General features: G+C 40.5%; 1 protein-coding gene across 3 annotated transcripts in view; it reads right to left on the bottom strand.

Annotated features, from left to right (window-relative positions):
* nphp3 (nephronophthisis 3) overlaps positions 1 to 25,343 on the bottom strand; it is a 76,735-nt gene that overhangs the window by 14,968 nt on the left and 36,424 nt on the right. For all 3 annotated transcript variants that reach the window (XM_068054435.1, XM_068054434.1, XM_068054436.1), the window contains exons 15-21: positions 19,672 to 19,774; positions 10,903 to 10,985; positions 8,299 to 8,437; positions 6,881 to 7,045; positions 5,877 to 5,977; positions 5,223 to 5,345; positions 976 to 1,165 (exon numbers count right to left, since the gene is read on the bottom strand). In XM_068054435.1, the coding sequence (XP_067910536.1) occupies positions 976 to 1,165; positions 5,223 to 5,345; positions 5,877 to 5,977; positions 6,881 to 7,045; positions 8,299 to 8,437; positions 10,903 to 10,985; positions 19,672 to 19,774 (904 nt within the window). The remainder of the gene's footprint in view (positions 1 to 975; positions 1,166 to 5,222; positions 5,346 to 5,876; positions 5,978 to 6,880; positions 7,046 to 8,298; positions 8,438 to 10,902; positions 10,986 to 19,671; positions 19,775 to 25,343) is intronic.

Here is a 25,343-nt window from a genome sequence, read left to right on the forward strand (position 1 = left end):
TTTCAAAGTTACATTTAAATTTCATTTCCACTTTTAATTGCAACGGCACCTTTAAATATTACACTTACCAGTAAGGACTTGAAGCCTTTTAAAAATGGCGGTGGCGCCGGACGTTGTTGCCGGGGGCAGAGCGGGTGTCCCCTCCAGGTCATTTAAATGAGCCCCCGTGTGAAATATCACAGGGATTCAGCGACGGTGCATCTGTGCCTGAAGACCGCTGAGATCAGAGCATGCTGCCGCAATTTGCGGCGTGCTCATAAATTTCCGGCCGGAGACTTTGAGTTTTACTTGTCCCTAGCCTAGGGATGCTCAGGCTACTAGTTGTACCCCAACTGTTTTTTTTTAATATCCAAAATATACTTTATTCATAAAAATCTGCAAAAATTACATTGCCAAACAGTTTCAAACAGCACCAAAAAATACATTGTACCCCAACTGTTACCTCAGCTGAAATAAACTAACTTTTCACAAACTGGGAGGTGAACTTGAGACCTTCTGGTTTGTATGATTTGGAACTACACAACACAGTACAACTAAGCCATTAAGGGAGCTCCCATATTTGAAACATATTTCTCTTGAACACTTCTAATTTGCCACTGAAGCTTCTTCGGTAATGAGGACCATGTGGATCTGAGAGACAGGCCAGCGAACGCCAAAATGCACATTCCACAAAGACAGGAATTGGCTCTCCAAAAGTTGCATCAGGCCATATACTTTATTATACCGTCTCTAATTCAAATCACTCTGCTCCCCTGACTGACTACAGTGTTTGAATCTAATTGGAGGTCTGCATAGAGTCTGCTTTCGCTATTGGTGATACCTATAGTTCAGACAGGGTTGATTTAAGAGTCCCATTTGGATTAGTCTGTGTTTAGTTTAAAAAATTATAACTTAGATCCATGGTAAGCATAACATGCCCTTGAGGCTACTAAGTTTTTAACCCCTCACAACCTTGACACAACTCATTGTAAGTACCTGACTCAGTAGGCCCAAGTCTTTCAAAAAGCGCCCTAGCGTTTCATAGAGATCAGCCAATCGCGTGATCATATCCTCTCCTTCACAGTTTTTTTCATACTGCTTTAAAGATTCAAAGTAAGCAGCGGCCATGGAACTTTTATCCATTCCTACGTATTGCCAGTAACAAAGCAGCTCTGCAAAATGGCCCCTGCAAAAGAACACAAAGATTATTTAAACGATGAACAAGACAACCACAGCAAGCTAATGGGAAAACATTTCCAACTGAAGTACAAAAGATGCAACTGCCTGGTACATCTCATTAGCATTAACGGTTAAGAAAATTACACAATGTTAACACGTGCACATACTATTTCCCCTAGAACTGGCACAAGCAACTTAGAATTGTTTTAAGTTTGATTCATTGTGCAGTGTTGTCCATTACTTTAGTCACTAACCACACATGACTAAACAAAAAACTGTATTTCTAATTAGCAAATAAAAAATGAGTAATGAACAGTCATCAGATGACATATGCATGTGAACTTTAATCTTTTTGCGCCCTTGTTGGTAAGATGGCAAGCTGAAGAGCGAACGTGCGTTTGCTGATCATTGTGAATGCTCCACTTTGTTTATTTAACTGGTGGTAGATTTCTGTCAAATATATGAAGACATGTGTTGCATATTTACCCATATCGTGTAGGTGTAAGGAGTTTTCTACTAAAATCAATGCATGTGGCTAAAACAATGTCACTAAAGCTGCACTGTGCCTAGTCAGCAATTTGTAATGGACAACACTGATAAAGTGTGTCCCATTATCTATTCAGTGCTGTTATTCCCAATGTTCAGTCTCTTGTTGAAAAAGTATAATTGGAAATGATAGTCCATTTAGGACATTTGTTTGGTATTACATGAATGAACCAAGAAAATTAAACCTGTAGATTCAGTATTCACTGCACAGAAACCTCTGAACAGGCAGACCTACAAAAAATATACAGGTACACAGAATTGAATTTAACTTGCCTCCATTTATATAGCAATGGAAAACAAGAAAGCATATTGTGTTAAATCGAAACAATTATATTTTTCTTTTGTTACGACCAGGTGAGAAAGGTGTCTAGGGATCCCCTTTCAGTCTTCACCTGGTGTCAGGCAAGCTCCCCACCTGCCAAGAATGAGGAAAGTTAATTTCACCACATGAACATTGATTTTGGACTGTTGTTGAAGAAAGAACTTGCTTTAAAAAATAATTGGAGACTTTGGCTGGAGAGAGACATTAGCATATCAACAGACAAGTACTTCAAAGGACAAAGGGGCTATTCCCTGCTTCAATTTAATCCACAATGGACTTTTGATTGCCAGATGTTGAAGCATTCCAGGTTAACTACTAAGATGGCCGAATACACAGACAGACGTAGTCGGGCCAGTTTAGTCACATGGCTAACTAACTGTTGGAGTTTTTTGAATATGAACTGGCCACAGGGTTAAAACCCAGAAGACTGTTTGCTCCTGGACTGGAAAAGATCTCTCTCCTGTATGCTCTCATCTTGTTCTCACCAGCTTCAGAATAGAAGAACTATTGAAGACACGTAAACTCAAAGAGAGAAAAGTCTCCTACGTGAACAAGGTTTCAGAATACTGGGCCCCAATGACAAGTAAGAGCTGTCTACAATCAAAAACTCTACGGCGAGCTGGAAACACAGATACAGTAACAAGAAACCCCCTTCAGAGACTGCCTCAAACCTCTCTACTTTATTTTTCTTCTGCTCTTTTCTGTCCCTATTTGCATGTGTGTCTCACGTGTGCATGCTAGCATGGGTGCGTCGTATGTCCGTCGGTGTTAACCAAATTAGAGTTTAAGTAAGTTTAATAAATTTCACTTTTCTTCTTTAAACTTAAGAAAACCTGGTATGCTCATTTATTTGCCTTATAATTGGACTCAAGACACTGTTTAAAAATTAAATCCTGTTACAGTAAGACCAGTGTTACGACCAGGTGAGAAAGGTGTCAAGGGGTCTTTTACTGTCTTCACCTGGTCTTATTGTAACAGTGTTTAATATTAAACACACTGTATTTTGAACTCCCTCTTGGTGAATCCTTGTTCACTGCTTTCCAATTATAAGGCAAAGAAATGAGCATAAACAGGCTTTCTTAGGTTTAAAGAAGCAAAGAGAAATTTATTGAAACTTAAACTCTAATTCGGTTAACACCTACGGATACACGCCGTGCCCCACACTAGCATACATAAGTGATACGCACATGAAAATAGAGACAGAAAAGAGAAGAAAAATAAAGTAGAGAGGTTTAAGGCAATCTCTGAAGAGGGGTTTTTGTTACTGTGCTTTGAGTTCGCTGTAGTCCTTGCTTGTAGGTAGATCTTGCTTTTCGTTGGGGCCCAGTATTCTTCTTAAACTTTGTTCACTGTAGGAGACTTTTCTCTCTTGGGGTTCATGCATCTTCAATGGGTCTTCAGTTCCGTTAGAAAGAGATGGGAGCAGACAGGAGAGAGATGTTCTCAGTCCAGGAGCAAAGAGCTTTCTTAATTCAAATTCTGTTTCTCCAATTTAAAACTCCCCTAGTTGGCCAACAGGTGGTCATATGACCGACTGGTTTGACCAGGTCTCTTGAGTATTGGGACAGGGACTGGTTCCTCTGTTCCAACACTGTCTGCTAGGCAATCCCTTGTAATAGGCCTTCTTTTCTTCCCAGCAACAATTTTAAAATTTAATGTCCTTGTCGCAAGATATATGTGCCTTATTCTTGGCAGGTGGGAGCCTGCATGACACTTTTTTAGATTAGATGTACAGAAACTTTGTAGAAAAATAATTTGCTTAAGTTAATTAGATTGAACATTCCTTCAGTCCGCCCGGGTTCTCGGACAAAATACCAAGATAAATGTGGTGTTAGCATAAAAACCTTCACATTTTTATTAATAACAAACCAAAATTCCACTTTCATAAAACCTGCAATGGATAAGTGATACTATTGCAGTGAATGTTTAATCACTTGTAATAATTACACCTTAAAAATCAATGTGTGCAAATTCCAGTTAGTTACAAGATAAGGCAAGACTCCAAAATTAGACACAGTTGTTTTTTTAAATATACTTGTTTAAAATTGTGTCAACGTCATAACATTTTTGTGTCTTTTCTACTCTTTACTGTAAATTTTTTGGCTCTTGTATCCTGGATTACTTTCATAGGTGAGTCCCAACTCCCTATACCATCAAGAGCATCTTTCTTAGCCTAAATATCTTGGCAAACTTTCAGTAGTGTGTCTGGGTTCAACAAAAAACCCTCTACGTTAATTATTTTTAACCTACTGGTCTTGTTCCTATGCCTCCACAAGATCTCTCTTCAGTTCTTACTAAGCAATAATCATGATCAGACCCCATTCAGTGTTTAAACTAATAAGAAAATTTATTAAATAAATTATGTATAAGTGAATGTAACATATATATCTATTATAATTCTATTACTAATCTGCTCGAGCAGAACATGTCATGACTTATACACAATAACTTCCACATAAATGTTCTTTTTTATCTTTACTAACTGCAGGAGCAAGCTCATTTATCTTATCTTGCTGTGAAGATTTCAAGCAGTTTGATTTATTCCCATTCAAAGGACCCTTTGCTGTTTGGTCCTTTTTATGCCCTTTGAACAGTTGTTGAGGCTGTTAGAATTTCATAGTTGCCACACCTTTTAGAAAAAATAGCAGGCTGTAACATCTATAACTGAACCAATCACCCTAAGTCTGTATATATTTGAAATAGTGATAGTTCCACTCTCAAGTTTTTTTGTTCATGAAACAAAAATGACAAACTTTGCAACTATTGATATAGGCTATGAGAGTGTAGCTGTCTTGTTAAATTCTTTAGGTACGGTGCCCTGAATTAAAGGGACTGCTATCAGAACATAGGACAGAATTGCTTCATTTTTGTCACAAACACAGGAATATGAAATTTTAACAAAGGCATTAGCCAGTTTAAATGAAATGGGTTAAAACCTGTGTTAAAATAGACAAAGGAATTTCACATGATTACATTATTGCATTCATTCTTAAGACTTCACAGTAGATTTTAAACTCAAGAATTTTAAAATCAACAAAACGTTCTCGCTTGTGATGGGCTTCCAAACTGGTTCCCACTTCCAAAGAGTCCAAACTATCAAGACTTCATATTGCAACCCTGGTTTTAAGAGATCCCCAAAATAAGAATCCTGCTTTTTGAAAGAAAGGAAAAATAGCTGAGTTGTCCAGTTTCCTACCTCTTGTATAGGTTTTGCGAGACAAAGAGGTTCAGTAGGCAGTTGTGCAGCTTCTGTTTGTCTCCCTGTTGCTGAAAGAGCCAGGGAAGTTCATCAGCATCACGCCAGGTTACTCTGCCCTGACTGAAAAACCACAGATTTGACATGAATGACAAGTGCCATACAATCAAAAATAACGTTGCTTATATACTGAACAAACGCCGAATGGAACCAACTAATTAACTGTTTTAACAATCCATTCAGTGACAATCTATTACCTACAAGACTTATAATAATATTAATTATATGTATTCATCACAGCAAGTCAGGATAGTTACAAAGCAATTTAGTGCACAGAGGTTCATATCTGTGGTTCCACATGTGGTGTTGGTTACATTCGCACTGTGATATTGGGTTGTGGTGTGCTAAGCCAAGCTTAGTGTTTCTCTGCAAGGGGCAAAATTGAGAGCACGAGTGGCTACATGTTACATCTTCTAGCATCTGGTTACAACAAACAGTGGTTGAGGCATGGAACCAAGTTGGTTACCTATCCTCTCTGTTAGAAGGACCTAAGGATAGGAGAAAGGTTTTTTTTTTAAATGGGGAAGAAAATATTTAAATAAATGATGCCCTGAGATACTAGATATACTAATTACTTGTACAGCAAATAATTACCTTATTTTCTGTGAAAAATATTGCACAAGTTTTTCTCTGTGTATTGTGATAGTATCCTTTTCTTCTTGCTCCATATATTCCAATCTCACTGCTTCCCAAGCCTTCAAACAAATCATAAGATTGTAAACATTAAACACTAAATACTATATATATGATGAACTTTACCTACAATGTAGGTTATTATAGTGACAAGATATGGAGTGCATAACCTTCAAACAACAAGGTGACCACATAGGGAAAGGAACCACTTTGGTATCAGCATTGGATCTGTGGTGGCAATCTCACTTCCTAGTCAGGTCATGGGTTCAAACCCTACTCCAGAGACTTGAGCGCATAAACTCGGCTGAGAATCGAGTGTAATATTGAGGGAGTGTTGTACTGTTGGAGGGGTCATCTTTTGGATTAAATGCTAAACTGAGGTTCTGCCTCATTAAATATCCCATGGAACTATTCGAAGAATAGTGGGGGTGGTTCTCCTGGGACTGTGACCAACATTTACCCCGCAACCAACATCACGAGCTAAAAATGGTTTAACTGGTCATTTATCTCATTGTTGTTTGTGGGATCTTGCTGTGTACAAACTGACTGCCATGCTTTGCTACATTACAACAATAACTTTATTGGCGCTGAACCTAAATTTTAAAAAAACAAATAAAATAAAATAAATATTTGGGATATCCTAAGATTGTGAACAGCACTAGATAAATTGAAATTATTTTTTTCCTAACGAAAGGATTATTCCAGGTGCTGATAACTTGTAGCATTTACTACAATGTAGCTCTGTTTATTTCCCAGTTATTCAGCTATTAAAACACTTGTATATGGGAGTGGCCAGAAACCTAGTGGTTGGTTTTGTGAGCTTGATGTTTTCCTAATTATGAGAAGTATATTCTGCCCTGTCACTGCTGTACACAACCATGAAAATGCTACAAGTGCGTGCTTGCACACCTCAATCTTGACGAAAAGGTAGTAGGAGAATGCAATTTCAAAGTAACTATTCTCACCTGAAGGTGCTGAAATTTCAGCAGTCCACAGCTGTATGTTATCACATATGTGCACTGCAAGCTATGAACAAGAGAAGCTAACACAGGCCAGGAAAGTTGTGGGCAAATCTCCAACAGTTCACCTTCACTCACACCATTATGACTCACATAGACTAGGCAGAGAATCTGAAAAGGATTTGAAAGATAGATGTTAGAGAACACATACCCATACTTATTTAGAACAGAAAAGGCTTTTTAAAACCATCTGGTTTAAAAAAATGTTTGGTTTAATATAATTTTTTAAAACTCTTAATCTGTGCAACTTCCTCATGCTCACAAAAGAACAATCATGACTTATGGTTTGTGTTTTCCTAAACAAACTAAGCGAATACTATACATAGCAGTTTTAAATAATGTCAATGTTTTAATGGCGAGAAATTGGGTTTTCGGAATATATATCAGATCCACACTTCTCCTTCTCCTCCTGCGACATTTCCAAATTTAACATATTTTCCCTTTTTTTTAAAGAAACCCAGGGTTAATTTCCCAAATTTCAGGAAATGTGGCGATCCTATGTCAGAACAGCAGATCTGTACAACTTTGACCTGGACAAGATTAAAAGAAAATCCAAACTCATTATCGGGAACAAAAGATACTAGAATGGCTTGTTTCTGACAGTCGTAATAACACTCTATTTGCACTTTTCAAGCAGCTAAATTGTAACTTTAAACTGGTGTAAGTACTAAAAATCCGTGGAGTCAGCAAAACTATGAAAATATCAAAATTGCAAATTTAGCCACAAGGCATTTGGGCTTAGGTTAGGGCACCACAATGTGTTTCCCAACCAAAGAATTACTTTTTGTATCCTGGGAAGCTTCTGGCTATGTTGCATAGTAACTGACTCCTAAGACACAGACCAGTTTTTTGGGATAATTACATTTCATCCTTTTACATTGATCTCCATCGTGTTCTTTTGAATGCTGACTCTGAAATTGTAACAGTAGACTGACTACTGCATCTGAAATAAACTATGTCAAAACATAGCTGAAGTGTGGCACATTGTGTATTTCAGAGAAATCTTTATCGATTGCTTGCATGTCATTGCTTATGTGTTGTAGCTATTAACATTCTGTTGAAATACTTGAAATGAGGATTACACAGTTGTTAAAATATACCCAGCACTGTTGATAATACATTATTATGGAGCTCCATAAATTCAAGAAAAAAAATTACTATTTTATTCAGATATTCAATTTGTTTGTTCTTTATTTCAATGTGGGGTTTATTTTTTATATTCTAATTTAATACTAAGATACCTTGCCTGTTCTTTGTGTAGCTAATTTTTTAAGCTTGCAACAATCTAACTTTACATCTATTCTATTCTCTGAATTAAAATTAATATGCTGACTATTGCTAAAAATTCCTGTATATTTCCTCACCTCTCTCATCAGCTGTCTGTCCCCATCAGTAGGCAGAGATTGTTGTACAGATTGTAGCACAAGCCTATATAAAAACACTGTATCCTGACACTGAAAACACTGCTGGAGAATATCGTCTATGCAGCCCAGGCCTTTGATACTAAACAAAGATAAGCACAGTTAAGCTCAGTATCAGCACTATTTCAGCATTTATATATGTTGAGCTTTTCCTGAATTTACAGCAATTACACAGAGTGTGATGATATAGTATGACCACTGACCAAATGCATCTGTATGAATCATTGACAAATCCATGACAAATTACTTGAATATTTCATACTAAATTTATAATTTGGTCCAGTAGCTGTAGCAGTTGAGCAATGGAAGGAGTACGATTATAGGAAGTTGAGACTGCCACTCAAAAGCAAAACATTGAGGGGACATAAATATAACCTACACTTCAAAAATGTTACGGTTGCTGAATTACATTTGCCTGGATTTTGCATTAAGTGAGGTTGTCAGAGGGTTGTGAGACTATGGAACTCTCTGCCTCAGAAGGTGGTGAAGGTGGGGTCATTGAATATTTTTAAGGTTGAGGTAGGGAATCAAAGATTATCGGGGGTAAATGGGAGTGTGGAATTCGAGACACAAACAGATCAGCGATGATCTTATTGAATGGCAGAGCAGGCTAGAGGGGCCGAATGGCCTACTTCCGCTCCTAATTCATATGCTTGTAGGCCGCCAGCACTCACCATTATATGGAGTAGATCGGCAGCAACTTCTGGCGTCTGCACATGCGCAGCTAAACATGGAAATGTCTTTTTTTAATTGATTCACAAGATGCGGGCATCACTGGCAAGGCCAGCACTTACTGCCCACCCCAAATTGCCTTTGAGAAGATGGTGGTGAGCCACCTTCTTGAATACAACTGAGTGGCTTGCTGGACCATTTCAGAGGGCAGTTAAGAATCAACCACATTACTGTGGGTCTGGAGTCACGTGTAGGCCAGAGCAGGTAAGGTCAGCAGATTTCCCTCCCTACAGGACAGCAGTGAACCAGATAGGTTTCACAACAATCCAGTAGTTTCATGGTCACCCTTACTGATACTAGCTTTTTATTCCAGATTTATTTAGTTTATTGAATTTGAATTCCCCAGCTGCATGGTGGGATTTGAACTCATGTCTCTGGATCATTAGTCCAGTAACCATATACTTTGCACTGCTATCAGGAAGCTGCAGTCTGAGGTGTCCTGCTCCTCCACAAACTTCGGCTGCATTGGCACATCGCCAAAAGACTCAGCATTAGATGTTTGTGAATTTGTGATACTAACCCACTAAATATTTCAGAGAAAGTTAGGGCTTGTGCATTCAGGGGCTAAGTGAATTTTTAACAGCACAATAAATTTTAATAACTAACAAACAATCTCTGGCACCAAAAATTAACTTTTACAAGTGTGGAAACTAATTCCTTCAGATTTACTCATGCTGGAGACTTTTAAAAAAATTAAAATGAAAACAAACATCTTGGTTTTCTTTTTCTTTCTTTGTTTCTCTTACTTTATTTTGCTTTCTGTATATGACTGGACATTTAATTATATATTCTAATTTATACTTCCTGGCTTAGACGACATGTCTCAGTGAGGACTCTTCAATCTGAATGGTTGAGGAAACACGCTGTTGCTTGTCCTGCTCACAGACGGCACAGATCTATACAGGGAACTGCGCTGAAAAGGGTATCCAGTAGGCGTAGGTTGCTGCTCAAAAGCCCTCAAAATGTCTGTGGGCAGCTGCAAGCATGATGAACGGTGAGTACCGTTCCTTCACGGCTGACCAAAAAAACAGGGCCTTTATGTCCATACTGCATCTAAACAGAGCGAGCAAAGCTCAAATTGATGAGTTACAAGGTAGACATGACTAAGGTTAAAACTGAGAGCCCTGTCTGCATTTACAAAGTATTTACAGCACAGAAACAGGGCATTTGGCTCCACAAGCCTCCTCCCACCACTCTTCATCAAACCTCAGAGCCAAGCACAGCCTTCTATTCCCTTCTCCCTCGAGTTTATCTAGCTTCCCCTTGAATGCATCTCTGCTGTTCGCCTCAACCACTCCCTGTGGTAGCAAGTTTCACATTCTATCCACACTTCGGGTGAAGAAGTTTCTCCTGAATTGCCATTTGAATTTATTATTGAATATCATACATTTATGGCCCCTAGTTCTGGTCTCGTCCACAAGTGGAAACATCTGCCCTAAAGCTACTCTATCAAACACTTTCATAATCTTGAAGAGCTCTATCAGGTCACCCCTCTGTCCTCTCTTTCTTAAAAGGAGCCCCAGCCTGTTCAATATTTCTTGATAGGTATAGCGTCTCAGTTCCGGCCAAATTCTAGTAAGTCTTTTTTGCAACTTCTCCTGTCCCACTAAATACTTTTCCTCCACACTTGCGGGAGTATTGACAACAGTATTTCATGCGTGGCCTAACCAAAATTCTATGTAAAGTTAGAATAACTTCTCAATTTAAAATTGGCTGCGGTAGAATCGCCCACTCATGCAAGAACAATGTGAAATTTGAAAGCACTTTGCAGGACAAACACAAAAAAAAATGTAAATACACAAATGAGTGTCTCACCTTGTGATCATTTTGCCCAGAAGCGTAACATATAGTGCATTGCATGTAGTTGCAGATCTACAATGTTTTTCCAGCTTCTTCTCCTACATTTCATTAATGACATTCAAACGAAGCAAGTAAGCAAACATTTCATTTCCTCACCAATTTTATTCCCTCCTCCCCAAAAAATATGCTTCATTGGGGGCCAGTTATCCTTGGCTACATCACCCAAGTGCTACTATCCATGTGCAATCCTAGACACAAGTGTCATTCAGTTACTTGGGCAGAGCAGGCATTTCATCGAATCCAAGTGTATCCTCAATTAATGCTCCCACAAACTGCAGCATTGAGCAGAGCTTACAATGCTGCTTTGACTGAAAGCAGTCAACTCTACAGAGACCAGGGATCAACCCTGGAACCTACTTGGTCCTCATGTCTCACATACACTCTGGATAAACTTGCTGTGCAATTGGGAAATGCCAAGCAAAAATTTCTAACAAAAACATAAGTTTCAAACTATTTTGACTTTGAAATTATCCATTTAATTAACTCTCCAGAATTGGAATTCTGAGCAGCAGTTTGAGGTTAGCAGGAAAAATGGTGGTGGTTCGTTGGAGTGGAAACAGTTTGTTATGCAGCCAGGCAGAAACTCAGAGTGGAGCGGAGAAAGGAACAAGTTTTAAATAAACTAAGATATGGTCTAAGTTGCTTAAAGGGCACTTTAAAGTTGTCAGTTGTTTATCAATAGCTTTAGATCAAGTTCTTTGTTGCACAATGATGTGGAAGGTGAAAGTGAGCAATAGTCAATGAATACTGCCACATGTTTCCAATAGTCAAGAATTAAGCGCTGCAGACAGGACTATTATTGTGAAGATTGTTGAGAACGACTAAGATTTATATAGCGCTTTCACACCCGCAGGACGTCTCAAAACACTTTACAGCCTATGAAGTACTTCTGAAGTGTAGTTACTGTTCTGATGTAGGAAATGTGGCAGCCAATTTGTCCACAACAACCTCCCACAAATAGCAATGTGGTAATGACCAGATGTTTTTGTGAATTGATTGAGGGATAAATATTGACCAGGATATCAGGGATAACTCCCCTGCTCTTTTTCAAAATAGTGCCATGGTATCTTTTGCATCCACCTGAGGGGGCAGACGGGGCCTTAGTTTTATGCCTCATCTGAAAAACACCTCCAACATTGCAACATTCCCACTGTACTGCACTGGAGCGTCAACTTTGATATTTGTGCTCAAGTCCTGAAGTGGGACTTGAACCCACAAGCTCTGACTCAGAGGTGAGCGTGCTAGCACGAGCCACAGCTGAGTAAACACAGAGCTCAAGAACAACACAGTGGAATTGGACAGTCAAATTCATGTGCTCACAAGGGTTGAAGTGAGTAGGAGAGACAGATGAAGACAAGGGCTAGCTGAAGATGTATAAGCAGCATGTCGCAGAAGTGATAGTGAAGAGAGAGGTTAATAAAGGCAGGAATTGGGTTGCAATGCACTGTCAGATCATATTTGGAGTATGGTATCAGTTTTATCACCACATCACAATAAGAACATATAGGTACTGCAAAAGATACAGAGAAGAGGAAAAAGACTGATCCCTCGTGGTGGTGAGCTATGAGGAAAGATTAGAAAAGCTCAAGACTCAAAATATAAGGCATTTTTGAAAGGGGAAGGGAGGGAGACATCATCAAGGTATATAAAATATTAAATATATCCCTTTTCACCTCCCCACTACACTTTTAAAATTCTCCATCCTTTCTTCAACCTAACTAGTCTCCCATGGGGCTGCGCCTGAGGATTCGAGACCAAGTGTATCCTGCAAGTGAAAGGTTAGATACTGCGGGATAACTGGACTAGACCACTCAGATGTAATTTATTCCCTATTTTAAAGTCATACATTCTGTTCTTATTTTGATACGTTCCCAATATAAATTCCGATGTCTACATTTGTAAGAGAAGCTACCTATGCAAATTTGTCATGCTCGTCGTGATGGCCTTCAGCACCTCCACCAGAAAGTAACGTGTATTTATGGCAGGTCCCCGGCTGCTGCATCCTGCAGCCAATTTCCTGCTCTCACCAGTCGGCCAGGTACTGGATGTCAGGCAGGCCTCCGGGGAGTGTAATTTAAATGAGGTTGTGGCGCTAAGATCAGCAGGGCCTCCGTCTGCACTACCTGCTAAGCCCTTCCCGTGCCCCACCCCAAACCCGTAAAAATCATGGTCTATGTACTCAAGGGTTTCCATTACTGATGTCCTGTCTTCCTCTACTGCCCCTAGAGATAGGTCACCCACTTCTCACTTTCTACACTATCGCTGTGTCCTAAACTATCCAGTACTGCTGCTTGGGTGACCACGTTCTGGAGAATACAATCCAGAAACAACTCAGTGGTTCAGAGGGGAGCTACAAGACCGATTCCTAGCTTAAAAAAACCTTAGTTACTCAGACAGGCTGAAAGAGCTCAGACTATTAACTTCAGAACAGCACAGACTTAGAGATAACCTGATTGACAAGTACATGAAATAATGAAAGGGACTGCATGTCTATTGATAGACTATTTCAGTTTGACAGATTTTAAGGACCAGGTAACGTGTTTAAACTGCACAAAAGTAGGAACAGGCCAGATTTAAGGCACTTCTTCTTCCCCCTCCCTGTCTTACCACTTCCCCCGAAAGAAGTGATCCTCTAGAATTCATTGACGGCTGGTGCAGCGTGTACTGGCTCTCTTGCATGCCTTCAAGAGGGAGCTGGACAGGTTCTTACATGGGGCAGAGATTGCATCATACGGTAAGTAGACGAATAGATAATGTGTGCACTTGTGATCTCCTTGACTAGTTTAGATCACCCAAGAAAGGTCGGAGTGGATCTGCCCCCTTAATTGGCCCTTTTATTTTTGCCCCTCTGAGGGGAATACATGACTGCGGAGAGGGTACGAAGTATATAGTCCTGATGTACCAGCCATCACGAATATGAAGCAGGCCTGGTGAACCAGTTTTTTCCTGCCTGTCACTGTTTTTATCCTCCCAAATGAGGCAGAGTTTAGCCAAATGCTCTTCAGCCACAGATTCTTGACTCCAAAAACTCAGTTTTCCAACAGGATGCAAATATGCTGCCCTTGGATATATGGAGGATCCCTGAAGCTCCTGTATTACACTCCACACACAGCGAGAATTCCCCACACTGCCTTTCCTGTTCATCTAATTTTAAAATGTGTGAAGACTGAATTCGCACTAGTACCAAATTCTCTCAAACTATCAAAATATCAAACTCTGCTTGCTAAACTTCACACAAGTATTAATTACAGGAAAAAAAAAATGCTGCCCAAATACACTTTTGAGGCTAAACTCCACGCTACTCTGACCTGGTCTTTCACATTCCACAAGCCTCTCACAGCTCAAGTCTCTTCATTTCAAATGCTGCTGTCATGCCCAGTAAAGGCGTGTCCTAATCATAACTTTAAACATGGACTGTATTCAGCATAGAATCTTCTGCAACTGAATTTTCTTTTTTTTTTAAATGAACCACAATGGACATTAAAATGCTGCAATAAGATGGCTGCCGAGAGTCAGGTGATTTTTGCAATTGAATGGCCATGAGTGCCCTCTTTTTAGGCAGCCCCTCAGGAATGAGGATGACTTCCTTCCACTCCAGGATTGTGGGTCCTTAGATGACTGCATAGTCCATTAGAACATTAGAACATTACAGCGCAGTACAGGCACCCCAATTCTGGATCCGCACATTCTGCCACAGGTTGTGCAGGTGGTGTTTGGTGAGTTGAGTGAATGGGATGCTCGAAATTCCAAACTCTCCTTCCACTGTTTGCACTTGGTCACTGCCTGTGCCGGTCGGCATTGTTTGAACTGGCTGGCAGCATCGCAGATGCTTCTCCATTTTAGGCAGTCTCGGGCAAGAGATTCCCACGAATGGGTGAAGATGTCATGTTTTTTCAGGGCAGCTTTAAGGACATCCTTGTAGCGTTTCCTCTGCCCTCATGGTAGCCTCTTGCCGTGATGGAGTTCGGAGTAGAAAGCTTGTTTTGGGAGTCTTGTGTCAGGCATGCGGACGATGTGGCCCGTCCAACATAACTGACTACCCATGACCAGTGTGTCTGTTACGACAAGGTGAAAAAGGTGTCCACGGTTCCCTCTCAGCCTTCACCTGGTCTTACCGTAATTGGGTTTAATTTTAAACACACTGGTTTTTAGCTCCCCCTTGGTGAATCCTTGTTCACTGCTTTCCAATTATAAGGCAAAAAAACAGTCACAACAGGTTTTCTTAGGTTTAAAGAAGGTTGAAATTTATTAAACTTAAACTATAATTCGGTTAACACCTACAGATACACAACGTGCCCACTCTAGCCTGTGTACGCGATACACGCATGCAGATAGAGACAGAAAAGAGAAGAAATAAAGTGCAAATGATTGAGACAATACCTAAAGAGGGTTTCTGTTACAGTTCTTCGAGCTCACTGCAGAGTCCTTGCTTGTAGGTAGACCTTGCTTTTCGTTGGGGCCCAGTATTCTTCTTAAACGTTGTTCACTGTCGGAGACTTCTCTCTTGGAGTTCGTGTGTCTTCAGTGGATTTGGAGTTCCGTGAGAAAGAGATGGGAGCAGATAGACAGGAGAGGTCTTCTTCAGTACAGGAGCATTCTGCAGTCTGAGTTCAAACAGTTTGTACCAATCAGAAAAACCCAGGTTACTAAGCAGGTTAATCATGTCACTAGCTGGTCTGACCACGTCTTGGCTCAGTGGATTGCATCATCTTAGCAGAGCCTGAAATGCGCTTCGCTGCCTTCAATGTCTGGTGCTCAAAGTCCATTGTGGGTTAAATGGATAAGGGAAGTAACCTCCCTTGTCCCTATTGGTATGTAAATGTCTTCCATCCAAAAGTCTGGCAGCCCTTGTAACAGGCCTTCTCATCTTCTCAGCAACAATTTGAAATGTAATGACCAGATGGCAAAATTAATATGCCTCATTCTTGGCAGGTGGGGGTCTAGCATGACAGTCTCAATACTGGGGATATTGGCCTGAGAGAGGACACTGATATTGGAGTGCCTGGCCTACCACTGAATTTGCAGGATCTTGTGGAGGCACCACTGGTGATATCTCTCCAGAGTTTTGACACGTCTACTGTAAAATGTCCATGTTTCTGACACATACAAGAGGGCAGGTAACACTGTGGCCCTGCAGACCATGAGATTGGTACCAGGTGTGAGGTCTTCGTCGTCAAACACTCTTTCCCTCAGACAAGCGAAAGCTGCGCTGGCATGCTGGAGGTTATGCTGAATTGCATCGTCGATGTCTGCCCTTGCTGAGAGGAGGTTCCAAAGGTATGGGTTGAGTGCCTCCCTTGAACGGGCATACCAAGACAAAACCATTTATGGAGTTCTCACCTCCTATTGTTTGTGGTCTTACCCAAAACTCACAATGCATGGACTCGTAGACGCCTCCAAGCTCGAAACTCAACAGAGAGCTGTAAGAAATGAGCTAATTCATAAGCATATATGTGAATGGCCTCCATCCATCCCCCACTGTGCAGCCATGGCTGCGAACTACAAATCATTTTGGGTAGACAATAGGAGTATTGATCAAGTGGTCACATGATCAAAACTAAACACCGATAACAGATCTTATTACTCTAAGCACCGGGGAAAAACTAGTCAGTCTGCAAACCACCAGCTGGAGAGACAGCAATCAAAGGCAGAACACCATCATGCCTTAAAACTGGAGACCACAACATCCTAAGGTCTCCAAGCCTGTTCCTTTTCACATCCACCAGTACAGAAAACTGACCTCCTAGTAATGAGACTACAAACAACTAACTTCTTGACCTTCTGAAAATCTACCTCTTCGTGAGAATCCTGCAATGACAGATATACGACTCCAGCTAGCAAATCCGCCTAACACAAGAACATAAGAAATAGGAGCAGGAGTAGGCCATTCAGCCCCTCAAGCCTGCCCCATCATTCAATAAGATCATGGCTGATTTGTCCCAGTCCTCAACTTCTCTTTCAGGCCTGCTCTGTCTAAACCTCGACTCCCCGAGATTTCAAAAATCTATCTACCTCCTCCTTAAATACATTTATTGAACTAGCCTCCACAATTCTGAGGCAGAGAATTCCAGAGATTCACCACCCTCAGAGAAGAAATTCCTTCGCATCTCAGTTTTAAATGTGTGCCCCCTTATTCTGTAATTATGTCCCCTAGTTCGAGATTCCCCCACTAGTGGAAACATCTTCGCAACATCTACCCTGTCGAGCCCCCTTAAAATCTTATATGTTTCTATAAGATCACCTCTCATTCTTCTAAACTCCAATGACTAAAGGCCTAACCTGTTTAGCTGCTCTTGATAAGACAGCCCCTTCATCCCAGGAATCAGCCCAGTGAACCTTTTCTGAACTGCCTCCAATGCTAGTATATCCTTTATTAAATACGGGGACCAAAACTGTACGCAATACTCCAGGCGCGGCCTCACCAACACCCTGTACAGTTGTAACAGGACTTCCCTATTTTTAAACTCTAACCCCCTAGCAATAAAGGTCAAAATTCCATTCGCCTTCCTAATTACTTGCTGCACCTGCATGCTAACGAATAGTAATCTGACTTTTTATTCTTCCAACCAAAGTGGATTATCTCACACTTTCCCACATTGAACACCATCTGCCAAATTTTTGCCCACTCACTTATCTATATCCCTTTGCAGATTCTTTGTGGCCTCATCACAACATGTCTTCCCACCTATTTTTGTATCGTCAGCAAATTTGGATACATTACACTCTGTCCCTTCCTCTAAGTCATTAATGTAGATAGTAAATAGTTGAGGCCCTAGGACCGATCCTTGTGGCACCCCACTAGTTACGGCTTTCCAACCTGAAAAAGACCCATTGATCCCGACTCTTTGCCTTCTGTGTGTTAGCCAATCCTCAATCCATGCCACCACATTACCCCCAATACCCTGAGCTCCTATTTTGTGCAATAACCTTTTATGTAGCACCTTATCGAACGCCTTCTGAAAATCCAAATACACATCATCTACTGGTTCCTTTATCCACTCTGCTTGTTATATCCTCAAAGAACTCTAACAAATTTGTCAAACATGATTTCCCTTTCATGAAACCATGTTGACTCTGTTTGATTGCATTATGTTTTTCTAAATGTCCTGCTATTTCTTCCTTAATAATGGACTCAAGCATTTTCCCAATGACTAATGTTAAGTTAACTGGTCTATAGTTTCCTGCTTTCCGTCTTCCTCCTTTCTTGAATAGGGGTGTCACATTAGCGGTTTTCCAATCCAGTGGTACCCTACCAGAATCCAGTGAGTTTTGGTATATTATGATCAATGCCTCCACTATCTCTGCAGCCACTTCTTTTAAAACCCTTGGGTGCAGGCCATCAAGTCCTGGCGATTTGTCTGCCTTTAGTCCCATCAGTTTGTCAAGCACCTTTTCCCTCGTGATAAGAGATTGTTACAAGTTCCTCCCTCCCTTTTACGCCTTGTTCATCTATTATTGTTGGGATGTTTATAGTGTCCTCCAACGTGAAGACTGATGCAAAATATTGGTTTAAATTATCTGCCATTTCCCTGTTATTAATCCCCATTTTCATCCTCTAAGGGCCCCACACTTCCTTTAGCTACTCTCTTCCTTTTAATATAGCCATAGAAGCTCTTACTGTTCATTTTTATATTTCTTGCCAATTTACTCTCATAAATCAACTTTCTCCTTCTTTATTAGTTTCTTAGTCATCCGCTGCTGGTTATGAAAAACTTCCCAATCCTCTGGCCTACCACTCATTTTCGTCGCATTGTACGCTTTTGCTTTTGATTTGATACTCTCCTTAACTTCCTTTGTTATCCACAGGTGGTTTATCGTTCTCTTTGAGTCCTTCCTTCTGACTGGAATAAATGTTTGTTGTGTATTATGAAATATCTGCTTAAACGTCTGCCACTGCTCATCTACCGACTTCCCCTGTAGACTATCATCCCAGCCCGCTTTAGACACCTCTTTCTTCATACCTCTGTAATTGCCCTTGTTTAAGTTGAAGACACCGGTTTGAGACCCGAGTTGCTCACCCTCAAACTGAATTTGAAACGGAATAACTACACTACAGGAGTGAAAATGCCTTCTTCAACGGGCCCGCAACACATGCCTTTTCCCCAGAATGAGCCAAAATCACGTGACTTACGAACTATTCCTTTGCTTGTAATTTGTATAAGTGCACTATCCTTTTTAACAACTTTCTTTCTCGAGTGATCGAGAGTGTGAGTATGTGTATGAGAGAATGGTGAGTGACGTAGCACCAGACTTTTGGGGTGAACGTGTGAATAAAAATAATCCTCTTTATTTAAACCCAAGAAAAGCATGCTGCTGGTTTTTCAAATTGGCCATGCACTCAGGAGTTAAGAAACACACATATCTTTCTTGCCAGAAACACATTGATTATGGACAGTAAAGGGAAGGGAACTGGGGTTTCAGTTCTCTCTCAATTCGGTGTGCAACACTGTTGAAAGAATTCAATTTATTGGAAATGCATTTCTTCATTCTTCACTTTAAAATGAAAGATGATGTTTGCAGATTTACCAAATAATCCAGGTTTATATTTTACAGATCATAAATTCTAACTATAATTTGTAAAACCTTTAGTTTATGTCAATAGAAATGTTTAAACAGAAGTCAGATATAAAGTTGATTATTTCATTACTCTTCGGGATGCAAGGAATAGCATTCTAGACACAAGTCAAAACTTTGACTAGTTAAATGAGGCACTGGAATACAAACCTGCTCTCTAGTTAGTTTCACACCAACATTGCAGCATTCCATATGGATCAGAGTCTTGACATCCTTTGGACTCAGAGGATCAAGATGTAGTGTTGGCCATAACCTGATTGAAACAAAATTAATAGGTGGATTAAATTATTCTAATTCACCAACTGGTGCACAAATAATAAATATCACTTTCTCTCACCATATCTTTTTTAATCACCTTATATATTACATGGAATATACAGCAAAGAAACAGGCCATTTCACCCAGCCAGTCCCTGCCAGCATTTATACTCCGCTCGAGCCTCCACCCAGTCTTCCTCATCTAACTATCAGCATAACCCTTCTCGCTCATGCTTATCTAGCTTCCCCTCAAATGCATCGACACTATTCACAACTACTCCCTTTAGTAGCGAGTGCCACATTGCTACCACTCTCTGGGTAAAGAAGGTTCTTCTAAATTCCTTATTTGAATTCCTTGGTGACCATCATATATTGACTGCCTCTAGTTTTGCCCTTCCCCACAAATAGAAACATCCTCTGTGTCGACTCTACGAAAACCTTTCATAACTTTAAAGATCTCTATTAGGTCACCCCTCAGCCATCTCTTTTCAAGAGAAAAGGGACCTAGCCTGTTCATCTTCCCTGATAGGTATAACCTCGCAGTTCTGGTATCATCCTTCGAAATCATCTTTGTACCTCTGCAGTGCTTCTATATCCTTTTTAGGGAATATAGGTGCAGCAGTAGGCCATTCAGCCGTCGAGCCTGCTCCACCATTCAATTAGATCATGGCTGATCATCTACCTCAACACCACTTTCCTGCATTATCCCCATATCCCTTGATGTCATTAGTATCCAGGCATCTATCGATTTCTGTCTTGAACATGTTCAATGATTGAGCTTCTACGGCCCTCTGGGGTAGAGAATTCCAAAGATTCACAACCCTCTGAGTGAAGAAATCCCTCCTCATCTCAGTCTTAAATGGCCTACCTCATTCTGAGACTATGTCCCTGGTTCTAGAGTCACCAGCCGGGGAAACATCCTATCTACATCCACTCTGTCATGCCTTCTAAGAATTTTGTACATTTCAATGAGATTGCCTCTCAATCTTCGAGACTCTAGAGAATACAGGCCCAGTTTCCTCAATCCCTCCTCATAAAACAATCCCACCATCCCAGGGATTAGTCTGGAAAACCTCTGTTACATTCCCTCTATGGCAAGTATATCCTTCCTTAGATGAGGAGAACCAAAACAGTACACAATATTCCAGGTGCAGTCTCACCAACGCTCTATACAATTGTAGCAAGACTTCTTTACTCCTGTACTCAAAACCCCTTACGATGAAGGCCAACATACCATTTGCCTTCCTGATTGCTTGCTGCACCTGCATGCTAGCTTTTAGTGATTCATGAACACCACCACCCAGGTCCCTTTGGACATCAACACTCCCCAACCTCTCAACATTTAAGAAATACTCTGTCTTTCTGTTTTTACTACCGAAGTGAATAACTTCACCCTTATTTACAATACGGCAACCAGAACTGTACATTGTATGCCAAGTATGGCCTAACAAAGATTCAATACAAGTTTAGCATAACTTGTCTACTTCTCAATTCTATCTCTCTATGAATAAACCCTAATGCATGGTTTGCTTTTATGGCATTATTAACCTACGTCGCTACATTTAGTGATTTGTGTATTTGTACTCCCAAATTCCTTTGCTTCTCTACCCTATCTAGCTTCTTATTTTCCAAGTAATGTAACATGCTCATTTTTCTTACCAAATGGAATGCCTCACATTTATTGATGTTGAACTTCATTTGCCAATTATATGCTCATATTGCAAGTTTATTAATTTATTTAATGTAATTTGTTGCAGTCCTCTTCAGTATTGACCATCCTTCCTAATTTGGTGTTATCTGCAAATTTAGAAATTGTGTTTTTGATCCCAAGGTCTGAATCGTGAATATAAATTGTGAACAACAGTGGTTCTAGCACTGATCCTTGTGGGACCCCATTTTCTACCTTCTGCCACTCTGAATACCTACCTTTAACCCTTACTCTCTGCTTTCAGTCTTGCAGCCAGCTAGCAATCCATTATGCTACATGCCTCCACATGCTCTGGCCTTATTCATTAGTCTATTATGTGATACCTTATTGAAGGCCTTTTGGAAATCTAGATATATTACATCTACTACACTAACCTCATCTACTCTCAGTTACCTCTTCAAATAATTCAATGAGGTTGGCCAAGCAAGACTTTCCCTTTTGAAATCCATGCTGATGACTCTTTATTTTTGGTTTCTGGATGTTTTTCTATTTTCTCCTTGAGTAGGGATTCCATTATTCTTTCTACTATCAATGTTATACTGACTGGTCTTTAGTTCCCTGGACATGTTCTATCTCCCTTGCTAAATATACTGATTGAACATCCCATGGCATTGTTCAAAGTTAGTTTGAGGCCTTGGAATGGGCGAAGAATGAGGCAAATGACAGTAATAATGGGCAGGAGAGGCTGACAAACAGGCTGAGAAAGATTATAGCATCCCCTCTAGTGCAGGTAAGAATAACACATACTGCTGTTATAGTGTTACCACTGATCTCAGTATAGTGGAGGCATTACAACCTCATCAAGTCAAAAAATGTAATAGATTACATCTGGATATAAAGAAAGACGCTGTTTAAAGCCGTTATACAAATTTATTTTAAAAATAATCCCCTTTCTTGCCCCAGCCCCATTACCTCTAGTATTGCACATTCATAGAATTGGTCACTTTCATTTATTTTAAGTTACTGTTCATGAGAGCATCACCAATCCTTGCTTAAACAAATCAGGAACAGGAAGAGCAAAAAGTGGATGGAGAATGTGTGTTATTTAATGACACAAAGATAGGTAGTAAAATAACTTCTGAATAAGACATAAGGAGACTACAAAGGGATATAGAGAAGTGAGTGGGCAAAGATTTGGCAAATGGAGTATAATGTGGGAAAGTGTGTAATTGTCCGCTTTGGCAGGAAAAATAAAAAAGCATATTATCTAAATGGTGAGAGATTGCAGAGCTCTGAGATACAGGGATCTGGGTGTCCTAGTGCATGAATCGCAAAAGGTTACTATGCAGGTACAGCACATAATTAGGAAAGCTAATAGAATGTTATTGTTTATCGCGAGGGGAATTGAATACAAAAGTAGGGAGGTTATGCTTCAGCTGTACAGGACATTGGTAAACACAGAAACATAGAAAATAGGAGGCGGCCATTCGGCCCTTCGAGCCTGCTCCGCCATTCATTATGATCATGGCTGATCATCCAACTTAGTAACCTGTTCCGCTTTCTCCCCATAGCCTTTGATCCCTTTAAACTCAAGAGCTATACCCTTCTTGAAAACATACAATGTTTTGGCCTCAACTATTTTCTGTGGACCACATCTGGATCTGGAGTACTGTGTACAGTACTGGTCTCCTTATTTAAGGAAGGATGCAAATGTGTTGGAGGAAGTACAGAGAAGGTTTACTAGACTAATACCTGGAATGGGTGGCCTGTCTTACGAGGAAAGATTGGACAGGCTAGGCTTGTATCCACTGGAATTTAGAAGAGTAAGAGGCAACTTGATTGAAACATATAAGATCCTGAGGGGTCTTGACAGGGTGGATGTGGAAAACATGTTTCCCCTTGTGGGAGAATCTCAAACTAGGGGTCCCTGTTTAAAAATAAGGGGTCGCCCATTTAAAACAGAGATGAGGAGAAATTTTTTTCTCTCAGAGGGTCGTGAGTCTTTGGAATTCTCTTCCTCAAAAGGCAGTGGAAGCAGAGTCATTGAATATTTTTAAGACAGAGGTAGATAGATTCCTGATAAGCAAGGAGGTAGAAGGTTATCGGGGGGTAGGTGGAAATGTAATCAGTTCAGCCATGAACTTACTGAATGGTGGAGCAGGCTCGAGGGGTCGAATGGCCTACTCCTAATTCGTATGTTTAACCTATTTGCCCCGTTTATGTTTCTGGGTGTTGCAGGCAAAAGAAAATCCACATAAAATATTGTCATTTTATGTTCTGGCATACTGTCAGGAACCTATGCAAACAAAGGAGGAAGCTGAGCTTATAACAAAGGGAAGACAGTACTCACTCATGGATGTTTTGGCAAGTACAGAAATTTACTTTAAGTCGAAGAGATCTGAAAAATCAGCAACTTTTCAGAGCTTTTATTTAGAGATACAGCACTGAAACAGGCCCTACAGCCCACCGAGTCTGTGCCGACCAACAACCACCCATTTATACTAACCCTGCAGTAATCCCATATTCCCTACCACCTACCTACACTAGGGGCAATTTACAATGGCCAATTTACCTATCCACCTGCAAATCTTTGGCTGTGGGAGGAAACCGGAGTACCCGGCGAAAACCCACGCGGTCACAGGGAGAACTTGCAAACTCCGCACAGGCAGAACCCAGAATCGAACCCGGGTCCCTGGAGCTGTGAGGCTGCGGTGCTAACCACTGTGCCACCCCTTCTAATTATGTTTTCAAAATGTTGGTAGTTTTTGCATGTTAAACAGTTTGTTTATAGCTGCAAGTGATCTGATTACGATGAAGAAAAGTATTGGATACTCTCAAGGTACCTATCTAAATGATTCAATGCAGTGCCCCCAGCAATGGCCTGTGGCCTTCAACCACCGCATCAGTGTCATTAAAAAACTGTTGCTGGGAGCTCACCTACTTTCAAGAGTTTTTACTTTAAATCTCCCTCTCAAGAGGCCTTATTAAAATCACAGAGAAACATTTACAAAATCATCTGTGAAAAACAATTCTGATAGCTCAGTTAGAGAATTCATGACACAATGTGGAATTGAATCATGCAGAGCAGAATAGGAACATGAGTGGGCCATTCAATCTCTTGAAGCTATTCCTCCATTCAATTGGATAATGGCTGGTCTGCACCTCAACTCTATTTACCCATCTTTAATGCAGATTCCTTGACACCTTTACTTCACAAAAATCTATCACAGCCTTAAAAATTCTAATTGACCTAGCCTCAACAGACTTTTCCAGGAGAGAGTTCCAGATTTACATCACTCTGCAGTTTTCTCCCCCCATTTCCTCCCTCATCCTTTCCAAATTCATCATTTCCATAAGGAACATCATTTGCTCCTTTTATTCCCACTGCACTCCATTCCTGATCACTCACCTAGCCCTCCTGCCTCCCATGGCAGCTTTCATCATCATCCCCCCCTCAGAAAAACCACACCCACCCATTCTCTTTTTTTTCATGTTTGTACTTGCTGTTCAATCTTCAGTCTGTTAACACCCTATCTGTACTAATGCTTTGTCTTTCAACACACCATTAACATATTGTTTGCCTTTGCTCCATGACCTTTTGGTCAGCTATGTGGCCTTGTCCAATCTACACCTTCTCCTTTGTTATCTCTTGCCCCACCCCCGCCTCACTTGCTTATAACCTTTGACATTTCTAATATTTGCTAGTTTTGAAGAAGGGTCACTGACCCGAAACGTTAACTCTGCTTCTCTTTCCACAGATGCTGCCAGACCTGCTGAGTGGTTCCAGCATTTCTTGTTTTTATTTCAGATTTCCAGCATCCGCAGTATTTTGCTTTTATTATCATCTACAATCTAACTTGCTAAGCTACTTAAGCATGTCATCACCTCTTAGCTCTGTGCTCATCTTTCAAAAATTC

This window comes from Heterodontus francisci, chromosome 2 (assembly GCF_036365525.1).
Source record: "Heterodontus francisci isolate sHetFra1 chromosome 2, sHetFra1.hap1, whole genome shotgun sequence".
In the NCBI taxonomy this organism is placed as follows: domain Eukaryota; kingdom Metazoa; phylum Chordata; class Chondrichthyes; order Heterodontiformes; family Heterodontidae; genus Heterodontus; species Heterodontus francisci.